Source organism: Megalops cyprinoides, chromosome 21 (assembly GCF_013368585.1).
Source record: "Megalops cyprinoides isolate fMegCyp1 chromosome 21, fMegCyp1.pri, whole genome shotgun sequence".
Classification (NCBI taxonomy): Eukaryota; Metazoa; Chordata; class Actinopteri; order Elopiformes; family Megalopidae; genus Megalops; species Megalops cyprinoides.
In genome coordinates this window covers 7054959-7071442 of record NC_050603.1, presented here as the reverse complement: position 1 = coordinate 7071442, position 16484 = coordinate 7054959, and the positions used below count along the sequence as shown (strand labels likewise).

Below are 16484 nucleotides of genomic sequence, written 5' to 3'. Positions count from 1 at the left end.
CCATACTGCAATGCCCTGATGGTTACTGTCGTCTTAGTCACACTCACCTGTGGGCAACAGGGGGTAGGGCTTTGAGACTGGAAAGCTGGCACAGAAAGATCACCTTATCCCAGGTAAGTGTACCTGGCCAAATCAAAACAAGGTGACCCTCTCTGACGGAGAAGTCGGCATCCTATAACCACAAATTTGTCAGCTTGACAGGCTCAGGGTGGCACAGGAGTGATGTGTGCCTCATCGTTCAGCACACATACAGTTAAAGGCAGTGCTTTTTGAATTGATAGAGTATTTAGAGTTTTTCATGGCCCATAAATGACTGTCACGACATGTCATGAATGAATACTGTCACAGAGCATGAACATTGTTGGTTAATATTTGAGACACTATGGAACTAAGCAGTCTTGCACAGTGTGTCCCATACTGACCTCCATAGATGATTCTGACAGAGTCCGCCACTGCATTAGACATGTTGGCTTTTAACCACTGCCTGAGCTTGTCATGGACCTCCTGGGCCTAAGGGCACAGAAGACAAACAGAGGAAGTTTGTGGCTTAGCCTATACTGCCATCCCACAGGGAAGTAGGAAGTACACACATGTGCACACAGGTACACACTCAGATACCGAAACCTACCCATGTATGCAGACACACATACACACACACACACACATACACACATAGAGGATGAACAAGCAGAGCCACACAAACATACACTGGGATATAAACACAGACAGAAATATAAACACGGCCACGAACGCAGACACAAGGCCTCAGATGCAAATATGGATGAAACTGCACATCCATGCACTGCTTAAGACATAACTGGCCGTTGGAGACAACAAGAAAGATTAAAGAATAAATTTGGTTAAACGGAAACACTGATTGTATCAGGAAATACTGCAACATCAAGTTTCGAAAAAAATCAGAAAAGGAAATGTGTTGTGGCCCAGAGAATATACAGTGTTATGAAATTACCACATGATGTGAAAAGAAAGCCGCCATAGGCTACACTGTCCATCAGATGCACTGACTGACTGTTGTAATACATGGTTGATTGACACGTAAGATTGACTACTTCTTTACCAAAAAAAACAATCACAACAACAAAAAAAATCCACAAGTGTGTAGCACAGTCTTGCACTTCCTTCGTGACAAAATTGCACTTCCTCTTTTTCCTCCCTCTCTTTGTGTGCTCGTCGAATCTTCTCTCCAGTTACCGCACTCCTCCTTTATGTCACCTGTAGGCTTCCATAGTTTCTTTGCTGATCTAATCTATCCCCCCCCCTTGCTGCTGTTTCCCCTTCCCGCATTCCCCCTTTCTCCTAACGTTAGTACAACTCATCACAAATTTATTCAATAGCATAATGAAATAATTATTTGCGATGGTAAATTAACAGCTACAGTGTCTGTGCATTTCGTGTGTGACAGATATGTTTAGGAATTCGACAAAAGGAATTGGATGCTGACTTCTCAATTTACCCAAGTGTGTGTTCAGACTGTATGAGGTAGACAACAAATTTTCGTAAGCCATATCTAAAATATTTTCAAATTTCTGACTAAAGAAATCTGAAAATAGCCAATGGTTAAATTAAGATATTTTTATTTCAGGTAAACAATCATTGAAATAGGTGCTGAACAAGAAATATTTATTCTGTGAACTTTAGAAATTTGTCCTGCCAGGGAATTTTACAGGGTGCCTTGACTGCCTTGGATTTGGAAAAAAAAAACAGGGAAAGAGTTTAAATTATTTCCTGGTCTTGTTCCTTGCTAAGACTGTAGTTGTTTTTATCATTTTACTGTGCGAAATGCATTTAAGCTACTTCCACTCCTCTCAGTTTCCCTTGTCCCAAGCCCTAGCAGAATTCAAAATAAATTTGAAGTTATTGTATTTTTGTTTGTTGGTTTGCACTGTTGACCATGGGTAAAAACAATAAGTATGGTCTTTTCTGGTTCATAGATGATTCTGACAGAGTCCGCCACTGCATCAGGCATGTTGGCTTTTAACCACTGCCTGAGCTTGTCATGGACCTCCTGGGCCTAAGGGCACAGAAGACACACAGAGGAAGTTTGTGGCTTAGCCTATACTGCCATCCCACAGGGAAGTAGGAAGTACACACATGTGCACACAGGTACACACTCAGATACTGAAACACACCCATGCATACAGACACATACACACACATACACACACACACACGCACACGCACACACGTGCACTAACAGAGCTACACAAACATATACTGGGATACACACACACACACACACACACACACACACACAGACACACATAGAGGATGAACAAGCAGAGCCACACAAACATACACTGGGATATAAACACAGACAGAGCGGCCCAGAGAATATACAGTGATATGAAATTACCACATGATGTGAAAAGAAAAGCTGCCATAGGATACACTGTCCATCAGATGTATCCATCAAAAGTATGGTCTTTTCTGGTCCCAAAAAATGCCACAAGCAGCGGACAGGAACCGGCATGCAAGTGTTAAGTGTGGCCAGATATTTCAACACCAGGGACAGTGTGTGTACATCAGAGATCATCTGCACCAACTAAGCATTATGTTACAAAATTCTGTCATGATGATGTCTGGCAGGGTGACAGAGGAGGTCGTGCCATACGCGGTTTGGGTAAGAGCACAACTAGCTGGTTGCCAGGAGAAATTTAGTTTTCCCCAGTGTGGGGTTGCATAAATTGGTAACCTAACCTACCAGAAACAACTTGTTCATTCAAACCAAAAACACTGCAGACTTTGTGCCAATCTGCAAACACAATGAAACAGAACCAGCCAGCCCATCCAGGCTGCAGGTTTACTTTATAGTAGGCCTAACCAAAGGCAACAAGCTAGACCTGGGCTGATTAGCTATCAGGTGGGGCCGCAGTGTGGTGTAGTTAGTAGTGTAGTTAGTTAAGTAAGTAGGGCTTGTAACCAAAACGATGCTGGTTTAATTCCTCGCTGGGGCACTACTGTTGTATCCTTGAGCAAGGTAGTTCACCTAATATTGCCTCAGTAAATATCCAGCTGTATAAATGGATAATGTGCACAATAGCAACCTATGTAAGTCGCTCTGGATAAGAGTGTCTGCTAAATGACAATAATGTCATGTAACTGTGGGGGCTGCAGCTGTCCCTGGCAGTGGGAGAAGCTGAAAGGACCAACAGCATCCCAAAAAAAGTGCAGGATCAGCCCTTGGTCATCCCACCTCATCCCTTCTGGCATCAAAAGATGCTTTTGCTCTGTGTGTGTGTGTTTGTTGAAATTTCCGTGTACATCGGAAATTTCACCACATATTAACTTAGAAAAGCAGAAATAAGAAAGACAGAGGAAGATGTGGGTAATTATGCAATTAATTTAAAAGCTACTTCCCTTGGTTTCAGTCTCTTATCGTAAGAGAAGAACCTTCAATGTTCGTCACTGTCTCAAAACAGTTGTCTCAAACAGTGAAACGTCTGTTGAATAATGTCTGACGAAGTGTGCTACTCCACTGTGGTTTTTGCCAACCCTGGCACATCAGCAAATGAAGGTGAGTTTTAAAGTGACACGCTCATGGAGAGTGTGTACGTTCCAGCAACAGGGCTGGTGAATAGCTTTAGACCACGCAGAGGGAGAAACTAGTTTCATTCAGGTTTTCAGGTAAATCGTCAGCACAATAATATGATACGAATATGTAAAGTATGTAAATCTTGAAAAAATGTGCATTGTGCTCATTTGAGAAGGATGTAATAACTACTGTAGTTTTATATTTTCATCCAATAAAAATGTAAATATAAATAAATATATCTTCTGCTGCATTAGATTTATATGAGAATGCTTCCAGTCGGTATAACAGAAATATGATGCAATTTACATTCCTTTCTTAAGGGCACTCAGTTAAAGAAATGTTGACAGATTTATTGATTAGGTTAACAGATTAACTATGTCATTTGTTGACTGATTAACATATTTAGCCCAGACGGCACAGTGATCTTTGTTATTCATGTAATTGCCAAAAGCTAAGTGCATAGACATGAAGATTGACAGAGATGTTTATGTCTGTGGATGGAATTTAGCAATGGGGAAATGAATTAAAATTTAAAAGTTTACAACGAATGTGTATGCAGAGTTTTTTAAAAATTATCTTCAGAAAATTTGTGCAGTGATGTGTTAACCTACACTAGCGTATCAAAAGTGCTGTAGAACAAACAAAAAAAATAGACAAGTCATTCACAACAGAAGCATGTGACATAAATTAATTAAGCTAAAACACACGTGAATGTGACGTATACAGTTCAGTGAACAAAAGGGCAGTATTCTGAAGTTTGCAGGTAGATAATCAGGTGACTGACCTGTGATTTTATCATGCTACAGCAACGTGGCTGCAGTAAAAATTCTGTAAGTGATGATCTAGGGCCAGATTCTCTGACAACAATTCTAACCTGTAATACTTGTCCTACATGAGCATTTATTGGCAAATTTGGCTTGGTTTGCCTCAACAAGGGTTGTGTTTTTACTAGAGTGATGCATGTTATCATTCGCTCCCAAACTCCTGTGTACCGAATCCACAGGCCTGCCCAAAGCTTTGTAAATCATTCCCTCTATTTTTCAATCCAAATCCACATGTTGAGGCGCTGCCTGTAAACGCTGATCTAGGACAGGTTCTGTCGTTTCCTTTAAAATAGTGAAGGTTAGAATTGCGGTTGGGGAGACTGGTCTGAGATCAGCATTTATGTGGAACTTATGTTGGCCAGCTGCCAGCTGGTTTACACAGAGTCTGCCTTACCCATTACCCATTTCTGTTAATTTGATGGTGCAAATTACTAAGTCATGGGTGCAAATATATATATATACCCCTAATGACACAAATTACTAAATCATGGGTATGTATTCATAAACTGAGGGTAGGAACTGGTAAATTGAGGGAGTAATTTACTAAGTTGTGTGTGCAGATTGTTAAATTGAGGGTACGAATTATGACATGAATATTAATAATTATTTTCCACCATGTTGTCTAAGGGGATCCGTATTAATTGTTACAAGAATATAACTGATAAAATGTATGATTACATGGCTATACTGTTTACTAACATGGATGTCTAGGGGATGATGACACAGCTTGCAGGTCACATAGTGGAGAAGAACTCCAAGGGAAGAAAAAAAAAACTGTATTTTCAGAGAATTAAATTGCATTGTTCTCTGATACAGCAAAAAAGGAAGAAGAGACAATCTATGCCACAGTGAGGAGTACAGGAAGTGTACAGACAGTGCACCCTACAAGACCTACAGGTAAGTCAATAGAGAAAAATGGAGACAAAGTCTAATCTGGGCAGTGCTAACCTAGAGCAAACCTCCAGCTACACGTACTTAGTTTTGAGTGCCTCAGAAAAGTTTAGTCTCAGGACCAAATTAAAGAATCACCCATTGGTTAACATACAGAACAATGCACTACAGTTCTGGACAGACTTGCAACACAGTGATCCAAACTCACTTGCACAATACCAAGAGTTGAAACCAGAGAACTGTCCCGTCAGCCAGCTGGCCCTGACCAAATAGTATGTGAACTTTGAAGTTGGGTTTTCAGCCTCAGTCCTCTTTGGAATACTGTTATACAAGTTTTGAACTGTTTTAGTTGGACATTGGACATTCTTCAAGCAGGAAACCCTCTAGTTATTTGAGAAATGGAGGAGGTGGAAATCAACACTACACTCTCAGAACTTCCCATACAGTTTAAATTTGGTCAAGATGTTGTCATGTGGGAGGGCATGGATGGTGTTTGGCTTTGTACTGATTTTCATGAACCCACTCTTGAATCCTTTTAGCAGTATGTGTATGGGTGTTATCATCTTGGAATGCAGGAACATCTTGAGGAAGCAATATCCACACCATAGTGTGCACCTAGTCACCAAAAATGACCTTGCATTCCTTGGCCATATTTCAGCTAAGCAGAATAATAATGGGATCTAGTGGCTCCCACTGGATCACAGGAATGTAGATTCTGGTTTTTGGTAATCTTTGAGGCTGTGGTTTCGTGGTCTTTAGCAACTGTTCTGTTAAATGACCTTATATCCCTGTCAGTGAGCTTCAACTGGTGGTTGCTGTTTCTCCCTCCTGTTGCAAATTTTTCATTGGTTAGCATAAGCTGTCATGATTTTTACTTCAAAATGTTTTTTATTTGGTGCTTCCAGAATTTTGTCCATTTCCTGTATACATATAATACAATAAAACACAGTTGAATTGGGTTAAAAGTTGAGAGAGAGAGACAGAGAGAGAGATAGACAGAGAGAGAGAGCTAGAGATAGAGAGAGAGAGTTGGGGTGTACATTGGGCCGTACATCGGGTGTTCATTTTATGTATAAGGTGTTGATACACTGTAATGTGTGCGTTTCATCCCTCTTTATATCAGAGAAAAAGGAAGAAGAGATACCTTATGCTGATGTGAGGAGTGAACAGACAGCGCCCCCTCCTGAACCACGTGGGTTGACAGAGATGAAACTGAGTTTAATGATGATTGTTTGGAAAGGGGTTCAGTAATGCCACTGTATGAAGTAAAATATTGTTTCTCATTTTTTTGTAGAATGTGCATCAACTGAGAAAAGCAGATTGAGCGTTCCTTCCTCCTGTAGAGTGGCTGTAGTATGTCTGGGGCTGCTGAGTGTCCTCTTACTGACTGCCATCATAGTCCTGTGTGTCCACAGTGAGTTACTACTGTGTGTCTACTGTGAAGGACTGTTGTGTGTCTACTTTGGGTGATTATTCAGTACTAACTGTAAATGAATACTGTATATCTGTTATGGGTGACCATTGTCTGTATAGTGAGAGTGATTGTGTCAATCAGCCAGTCAAATAATTGTGTTTGTTAAAGCACAACTACTTTGTCATACAGCACTTTTTAGGGCACTAGATGTCAATGAAGTCTGTATCCTTGGGAGTGTGCATTATCTACGTTTGTTCATCAGAACTTTCCTGTGTTCTCACCCTGATGACAGCCTATCCAAGATTACGGTCAGACATCAAGAACCTGACCTCAACCAATCATATGCTGCAGGCAGACATCAACAACTTGACAACTGCCGTGGACCATATAACCAAAGAGAAGAAAGAGGCAGAGGCAGAGAGAGACATACTGAACCGGACTTACACCCTGCTCTTACAGTATTTCCCTGTGGATTCCTACTGTCCTGTAAAAAATGGCACACAAGGTGAGTTGTTTTTGCTTTTCTGACATCATCTTCAGGGTTTGTGACCTGTTGCTACCTGTTATTAGCTGTATGTTCCATACATTTGCAAAATGCTGAGTGTGATATTGTATCAGTGATGGTTTGTTATGAACTAGCTGAAGGGAATAACTGTTTTTCTATGTCTGTCTGGTGCTATGGATAACTTCAAAGTATAAACCTTACAGCTAACTCAACCTAGGCAGTTGATGTCTGTCCTGTGAAGATGGCCAATGCTAGCTTCAAGAATGTGTCCAGCTATGCAGAGAAGTAAGACTTTAAAGTCTTAAAGTATTAAAGTATGATTGTCAGTATCAATGTAAAACACCTGTCTAAGTTACAGCGGAGATACTCTCCCCCATTTTGCATTGGTAAATAAAATTTGTCTTTGAAGCAAAAATCATAGCCTGGCTAGATCAATGCTGCAAATAACGATGGTATATTGTAAAAAAAAATAAAACATGTCATAATCTTTTTTTTTTCTGTGTGTGCAATACAGAGAGAACATGTCATCCTTGTTTACCAGGCTGGATTGAGTTCAACTCAACTCAGAAGTGCTACTACTTCTCTACTGAAAGAAAAAACTGGATGGACAGCCGCAGTGCATGCAAGAACTTGGATGCCGACCTAGTGACCATAAAGAACACAGAGGAACAGGTGGGACACTGCGATATTGCACTTGATATACACTAACGGCCAACTCGGGATCAGGTTACCAAACCCTAATAAGATCCACAGACAAAAAATTAAAAAAAAAATGTAGAACTGATCTAGCATCAGCAACTGGGACCAGAGTCTTCCAACGCCTGTTATTGAGGGCATGAACATGTCATGTGATTGATGTGGAGCTCAGCTGAGTGACTTGTGTCTTCACCTGGGTCTTTAGTCTGCCACATTTCCTGTTGTGCTGTGCTACATTGAATGAATAATGTAGACTGATGTGTTAAATGCATCAGTTGTGTCAGAGCTCTTTAGTGTGCTTGCATGTCAACTACAGAAGATGACATCAACCCCCTAACATCAGGGTAAGGTTTTCACCTACACACTGTGGTGTGACTCTTACACTGCCATTTTTAATTCTGATGTGTCATGTGGAAATGAGCATGTGCTTAATTTCCTCAGAACTCATGGGATGTTTCAAACTAGCTTTTGTAATCATGCATTTGGTAGTGTGGAAACAATAAAAGGTTCTGAGCCGTTTGTGCTTGTACGATGAAAACTGCCAGCTTGTGTTAATGTAAAACATGTTGTCAAACATTGTGAAACTAGACTGATACCAGACAAATTCTGGTACTATTAGAAACATGTTTCAAAATGAATTATTTAGCTAGCGATGAGGACCAGTAACTTTTTTCTTTTGCCTGATTTTTGCTTTTAGCTTGGTTTATTGATGTTGGGATAGTTTCTCCCAAAGTTAGTCCATCACTTGTTTCATCCTCTAATATTTTCAACACTTACCTAAACATGTGTATTTTAATCAGCAATTTATTTTATTTAATATCATTTAATGCATGAAATGGTCAAGATGTCAAGTTAGCTGGTGGAGATGCAAGTGCATCAAACCATTAAATTTGGTCTTTAGCTTGGTGAGGTAAATGTATCTCATAGCCATGTGAAAGTCAAGGGCAGCAGCTCAAAACTCGTGACTGGTTGGTAACTGTGTGAATCTCTCTAAGGTGTTAATGTGTGTGTATCTCATGCAGGCATTCATCAGTCAGAACGCTGTGGTTTATACCTCAATGATATGGGAGGGTTACTGGATTGGACTCACTGATGCAGCCAAGGAGGGCACGTGGGTCTGGGTGGACTCCACTCTGATGACTACCCCGTAAGATTGCATTATAATTGCAGTGTAGATGTTTTTGAGTAAAATGGGTACACACATATCACAATCTACTGTACAGTTCAGCTGGGGTTTTGTGAATGTGTGTGTATCTGTATGAATGTGTATGCATGTCTGTGTGTCTGAGTACATGTCTGTGTGTTTATGTGTGTGAACAAGCACACAGGGATGATTCAGTCTGATCACTCACAGTCCTTTGATCAGATGCACAGGAATCTTCCCTTACGCTTTGTGTAAGTTTATCCTCATTGTGTCACAGCTGTGCTGGGTACAGGCTAGCGGTTACTGATGTAAATGTTTAGATGTGTTGATCTTTATGACACTCTGCTATCTTTCAGGCTGTGGCATTATTTGGAACCTAATAACGTTATGAATGAAGATTGTGCCACCACAACCAAGACCCCAGATCCATCACAGAGCTGGTATGATGCCAGCTGCAGTAACAGCTATAGGTGGATCTGTGAGACCAAGGCATTGAAAGGTTCAAATTAGGCAATGGCCACAGAGACACACACATGCGCGTACACACACACCCACAGTACACAACATGGGTGTTGCAACACTGGAGAAGTGGTTATATGAGTTGTGAAAAATTACATTCCATTACATCATAGTTGCTCAGCAAAAAAAAAAAAAAAACAATAAAAAAACAACAAAACACTGCTTTCTTGTATCTTATCATACTGTAAATATACATGGACACATGGATACCTGTGCACTTCCATTTAAAAGTTTTATTCATTTTTATTCATGTTCTGCCTTGTAAGTTAAACCTCATATCCAGCCATATACTGGTATCATGTCATTCCTGTTCTGTTTCAAACATCCTTTTCCTCCTCCTATGCCCCCTTTAAATTAATGCTTTTTATGGTCTAAATTATGTTTAAATGCATCATAACTATAGGTGTTGTAAAAATGTATTGCCTTTTCTTAAACTTCCACAAATTAATGCCTGTTGCATTTTTGTGAGCCTATTTGTATGTATGCTCTCCACACTTGACTACTATCAGTGATTTGGTATACATTATGGTTTTTCTTTTTTGACTTCTGAAATGTGTTTGTTGATTATGTCATTGGACTAATGTCATTTTGGTTCATGTAAAGGGACCCACCCCTTCAATTATTCACACCATTGCGGTGTGAACGAATTTCACTATATGTCGGTGTGTGTTCCTGATGAAGTCAGAGGCAGGTTGTGATGAGTTGGTCATTGTTGTTTTATTTGAACTTATTTGCCATGTAAAATAAAGGCATTTTAATGTTTTTTTTTCAAGCAGCAGTGTACCAGTGTACCTCTCAGAGCTTTGAAGACTGCCATCAATACTGGCACAGGACTATATAATTTTAAAGTGATACTGATGGGCCTATCCAATACCCCCTAATGTTTCAACGTCTCATGGAACTGCTCCTTTGTGGCTGTCATTGTGAACATTGCCTGATCTCCTGTATACACAATGTCATTATTTTCAGTAAGCACTTTGAAAATCACACCTAGCACCTTGAGCATGTTTTCTGGAGATTCAGAAAGTGTCTACAATGTGTATTGTGTAGTTCAGAGGAGAGATAATTATGCAAACCCAGACCTACCGATAGTACTCTTTATTTATTGGGAAGAAAATAGGGGAAAGTGACTGTTGAGTTGCTTCAGTGTTATTCAAAAATAAACATCTCCACATGGAGGAATAAGGGTTACAAGATCTTATTATATCCTCACACCCTTACAAAATAATGTCACCGTTAAAATGTCATTTGTTTTACTTCCCTTTTTCCTTTGTCTTTACCTGCATGCAGAAATCAAAGGGAGTGTGACCTACTTTGCTGGACTGAATTCACAACTCAGCAGCTTAGTGACGCTTCTGGTATAGGGTAAAACACACACACACACACACGCATGCACATGCACATGCACACACAGACACACACATTCCTCCTAAAGCTATGAGTTTACCACTTGAAAAAATAGCAGCTTCCCCTTTATGCCTCACAATACAGACATACAGTCGAGAGGTAGTGTAACAGACAGCGCAAACCAAACGTGAAGTTAAACAGCAAGAGCACAACTGTAGAAATGGTGTCAATTGTATCCGTCGATAAGGAATTTCAGAATGTCTACTCCGGGTTGGCTTTTCCAGACAATGATGTGTACAACACATTGGAGCAGATCACAAAATCTACTAAAGGTGCTCAGAAAACAGGTAAGGACGTACTAGTCAATAGAGCAGAATAAATGTTATTGTTCGTGAAGCAAAAAGTATTCTGGGTATACAATCATGCAACGTTGTTTCTACAAATAATCACATCCAATAAGGTCAAAACACAAATACAATCAATGAGTTAAGAAGTCACATATACTGTATGAGGGTCAACAGGTCATGTAATACAGAGATAAGCAAGGTTAAAAGGCATACAGTAGGCCATTCAATCAACACCTTGATGATATTTCCTCCGGGGGGGTGAGGTAGAGATGGCAAACCTATCTATGACCTTCCCTGCTGCCTTGATTAGTTGTTGGACCTGTGCTTTGAGGTGCATGTAAAGTGTACATATGTACTGTATAGTTATAATTCATTTATCTTATTTAATGTGTTTTTTTATATTCAAAATAAAAATAAGAAAACCCAATGCCCAACTGCAGTGATGGGGACATTGTGCTTTAGGAAATACTGTCATTTGAATGACCAGGGAAATCAGGTGAATATGGGGAATGTGTGGCCTTTCAGAGCTCTACACCTATTCAATTTATTTCAATGGCAAAATCTGCCACCCAATTGGATGACAAAGTTAAATCATGTGACCTAGGAGTAAAAAATGGCTTCCCATCAGGGGCAGCCTGTCACCCTCTTAAAACTTCAGAGATTTCAGTTGTGATTTGCCCACAAGGGAAGCAAGAGAGATTACACAAGAGACTTTTGCAATCATAAATTGTTGCGATTTACTGGTAGTGGGGAAATTCTAGGAAAGGAGTTCAAGGATGCCACTGTGTGAAGTGAACTATTGTTTCTCATTTTTTTCTAGAATGTGCACCCAACAAACAGCGCCCCCTCCTGAAACACGAGGGTTGAGAGAGAGAGATAAAATTGAGCTTATTGCAAGCTAAGGACTTGATTTGCCATTTTCCCCATAAGCTGCATGCATATTCATACACAGGCTAGATTTATTGGAAGTGGTTACTGTTGATGATTGTCTCGAAAAAGGGTTCAGTGATGCCACTGTATGAAGTGAAATATTGTTTCCTGTTTTTTCTAGCAGGTGCTCCCATTGAGAAAGCCGGACCGAGCGTTTCTTCCTGTAGAGTGACCGCAGTTTGTCTGGTGCTGTTGAGTGTCTTCTTACTGACTGCCATCATAGCCCTGTGTGTCCACTGTGAGTTACTGTTGTGTGTCCAGTGTGAGTGATTATTTTATATTTATTGTAAATAAACACTGCACATTGGCTCTGAGTGGCTGTTGTGCGTGGTTAATATATCAATCACTCACTCTGTCAATCAATCAATCAATCAAGTAAATGTGTTTTGCATAGCACCATTTACAGTTATATTGTCGCAGAGCGTTTTTGCAGAGCATGAAATAAATGTCTGTGAACTCTGTAATGCTGTAACAGGATTGCGGACTGTGTCTGCTGTTTAAGAATTTTCCTGTGTTCTCACTCGTTTTAACAGACAATAGACAGCTGTCACAAACTGACACATCCAGGCTGATGGATGAAGTGGAGCAGCTCAGAGCCAACCACACCGTCCTTACTGCATCCTATCAGACATTACAGTCAGAGATCAGGAACCTGACCTTAACCAATCAGAGATTACAGTCAGAGAACAAGAACCTGAACTTAACGAATTATATTCTACAAGCTGACAACAAGAATTTGACAATTATTCTGGATAAGTTAGAGAAAGAGAAAACGGAGGCAGAGGCAGAGAGAGGTATACTGAACCAGACTTACACCATGCTCTTACAGTATTTCCCTGTGGATTCCTACTGTCCTGTGAAAAATGGCACACAGGGTGAGTTCTTTTTGATTTTTTTAACGTCAGCTTCAGGGTTTAAAAACTTGCAGTGCTCTTTAGTGTATATTATGCTTTGAAACATTTTGGAATCCTGACAGACCTGTGCCCTCCTGTCCCATGCTACGTTGGTGAAAACATTTTGAAGCAAAATCCCAGTCTGACTGGAGCAATACAGTAACTAACTATGCTAAATCATACATACAAAAACACGTTACAATGTTTTTTTTCTGTGTGCCCTACAGAGAGAATGTGTGGCCGTTGTTTACCAGGCTGGAAGCTGTTTGAATCCAGCTGCTACTACTTTTCAACAGAGAGAAAAAACTGGACGGACAGTCGCATTGAATGTGGGAAACTGGATGCTGACCTAGTGATTATTAGGAACATGACAGAACAGGTAGGAAGGGGCGTTTCAAAAGGCTAGATCAGGATCAGTTTACCAAACCCTAATCGGAGCCCAAAAACAAAATTTCAAAGAAATCTGGCACTGATCTTGGGTCAGCAGCTGAGGCCACACCTGATATTGAGGGTTTGGATATACTGTATCACGTGATTGATAAGGGGCTCAGTAGAGTGAGCAGTATCTTCACCTGCTGTGCTGTTACATTGGTGTTGTGACTCCAGTATTGTAGTAGGCTAATGTGTTGTATGCTCTGTCGGCTGTATAGTGTGTGTGTGCTTGTGTGTGTGTGTGTGTCTGTCTGTTTTGTGTGTGTGTGTGTGTGTATGTGTGTGTGTGTGTGTGTGTGTGTGTGTGTGTGTGTGTGTCTGTTTTGTGTGTGTGTGTGTGTGTGTGTGTCTGTGTGTGTGTGTGTGTATGTGTGTGTGTGTGTGTGTGTGTGTGTGTGTGTGTGCAAGTAAGCTGCAGAAGAAAACATCACCCCCTGACACAGGGACAAGATGGGAATAATTGTTTTTTTCTACTTTACAGCTTTTACACAGTCTTCTTTTTTACTGTGTCACATGGGAAAGAATACGTGCTTAATTTGTTGTTGTAATTGATGTTGGAACTCTTGAGTTGGTTGTTATGATTAATCCCATATTTTTTTTTTTTACGCTTTACACTTTTTTACACTAATGTTCTTTTTTCTCTAATGTTTTTTTTTCATTTTCAACTTTCCTAAACATATATATATTAATCAGCAATTTATATTTTACATTGGTGTACCCATCATTTAATGCATGAAATAGTGGAGAGATGTCATTTTAAAAAGTAAAAATCTGTTACTCAGCATAGTACCCTTAACCAGGAATGTGGATCTTTAGCTTGGTGAACTAAATGTGTCTCTTACTGAGCCATGTGAAATCCAAGGGCCGTAGCTCGAAACTCGTGACCGACCTACTTCCATAAGATTTGTTAGCTAAGCGTGTGACTCTCCCTCTGAGGTGTGAATGTGTGTGTATCTCACACAGACGTTCATCAGCGAGACCGTTGAGCTCTATGACGAACTCAGATGGGCACCTTACTGGATTGGAATGACTGATGCAGTCAACGAGGCTGTCTGGGTCTGGGTGGACTCCACTCTGATGACTACACCGTAAGGCCACGTAGTAGCAGCAGTGCAGATATTGTTAAGTGAAACGGTGTTAAACACACCCACCGTAATCTACCGTTGCTGTTCAAGCATTAAGAAAAAAAAGATGAAAAGCAGAAGTGTCGTTTCCAAATGTCAAATATGAAATATCAGAAGTGCCACATTTGGGAGGTGTGTGTGTGTGCGAGTGCATATGGGTGTGTTTGTGTGGGTGTTCCAGTGTATTTTTGCATGTGTGTGAGGTATGTGCACAGGGGGTATTTTGTTTCTGATTGATCAGAGTCTGTTGATCAGATGCACAGGAATCTTCCCTTACGGTTTCTGTAAGTTTATCCTCATTGTGTCACAGCTGTGCTGGGTACAGGCTAACAGTTACTGATGTAAATGTTTAGGTGTGTTGATCGTTATGACACTCTTATCTTTCAGGTTCTGGGCCAGTTCTGATCCAAATAACAATGGAAATGAAGATTGTGCTACCATTACCAAATCGCAAATTCACTCAACCACATGGTACGATGAAGAGTGTGGTAAAAGCTTTCGGTGGATCTGCGAGACCAATGCATTAAAAAGGTCAACCGAGACAATGGCAACAGACTCCCACACATAACTGAGAACATGACTGTTGAAATCTGGAGGGGCAGTTGTGTATTACATGTAAAAATTGATATTACATTGTATTACAACTGCTGAGTAAAAAAAAAATATATATATATACATCTCTTGTGACATACATGTCAGAGCTCTAATATATGAGACCTTTCTTTTGTTTTATCATGAAGGTTCATGCAAACATTCTATACTGTATGCTAAACTTCGTATCCATAAATCTCAGCCATATACTTGTATCGTGTCATAGCCGTTTTGTATGAACTGTCCTTGTCTCTGTCAACCTGTCTTGAGCTTGTTTTGCATGTTTTGTTATTCCTCCCTAGTAGATTAAACCATGATAATCACAATATTGAATATAATTTGATTGTTAGTTTAGTTTTTATAAATGATTCTCAGGCTTGATAGAATGATTTCATAAATGCTGACATTTGTTTTGCCAGTGATTGATGCTGTTATTTTGTTTGTTCTGAGTTTCTTCAGTGCAGTGGAATCCTATAGATCCTCTGAAACACCTATTAAGGGTTTCACAAAAAATCTCCTGAGCAGCAGATCAGTGATGTCTGTCATTGTGCGCATGTGTGTAACATTTCAAACAATAAAAAATACTAACCATGGATCTTTTTGTTTTTTTTTAATTTCATCTGGAAAACGTCTGTACAGTGCTTTGTGTCCTTTGTTGTAAAACGCACAATGCGAAGTGAACAGAAATTCAACTCATTACTTTAAAAAATGACAAAGAAAATGATGGATGATTAATTGAATTTCAATTCATTCCTTGAATTGATTAAACTGAAATGGAAATGAAACCAACTCTGCTACCTACCTTATGTATAAGCTGGCCATATGCCTAATATCTGATAATTTACATGTTGAAAATGTATATCTTTTACCTAAATGTGTGAAACCGCCTTTGACAGTAGGTCATAACGTCCTCCTTCAGCTGTAGTCTAGTCCTCCCTACACAGTACTTCTAATCTGTGATCTTGCAGAGCCCAATTTTAGAGGACAAGGAGAGGTGCTGTCCTCTAATAAAGAGCTCTAAGCTTTTTAAGTTTTCACTGCTTGCAACTACAAAACCTTCAGTTTATATCAGGCCATATAGGGTCATGTCAACTCTTGATCAGACGAAGTGGATTTGATGTTACTTGATGTGTACAGTCAATGGCCACACCCAGGGGCCATAGGTTTAAGATGGGGATGCAAGTGCAGTCAAAATTCCAAAAAAGGTTTAGAGACACAGGGTCACCTTACAAAAAGCTGAAGGGAGATAATGACAAAATCAGCACAAAAATAAA

The 16484-nt window shown here is 40.0% G+C and overlaps 1 protein-coding gene and 1 long non-coding RNA gene across 2 annotated transcripts; both read left to right on the top strand.

Moving 5' to 3' along the window:
* Positions 1-3458: 3458 nt before the first annotated feature.
* LOC118796430 lies at positions 3459-6454 on the top strand. Its single transcript, XR_005005891.1, has 3 exons — positions 3459-3535; positions 5194-5274; positions 6392-6454. It is a non-coding gene; the product is annotated as an uncharacterized LOC118796430 (long non-coding RNA).
* A 924-nt stretch (positions 6455-7378) lies between these two features.
* On the top strand, positions 7379-9621 carry LOC118796268 (CD209 antigen-like protein C). Its single transcript, XM_036555071.1, has 4 exons — positions 7379-7472; positions 7702-7859; positions 8906-9030; positions 9384-9621. The coding sequence occupies exons 1-4, from the start codon at positions 7436-7438 to the stop codon at positions 9535-9537; spliced, it is 474 nt and encodes a 157-aa protein (XP_036410964.1). The 5' UTR covers positions 7379-7435; the 3' UTR covers positions 9538-9621.
* Positions 9622-16484: the final 6863 nt, after the last annotated feature.

Excerpts from the sequence above, each read along its gene's own strand:
- LOC118796268 (XM_036555071.1), top strand. The coding sequence starts at position 7,436 with ATGCTAGCTTCAAGAATGTGTCCAGCTATGCAGAGAA. Across the intron at positions 7,473-7,701 it reads GTGTCCAGCTATGCAGAGAA|AGAGAACATGTCATCCTTGT; the intron begins GTAAGACTTTAA and ends TGTGCAATACAG. Across the intron at positions 9,031-9,383 it reads TCCACTCTGATGACTACCCC|GCTGTGGCATTATTTGGAAC; the intron begins GTAAGATTGCAT and ends GCTATCTTTCAG.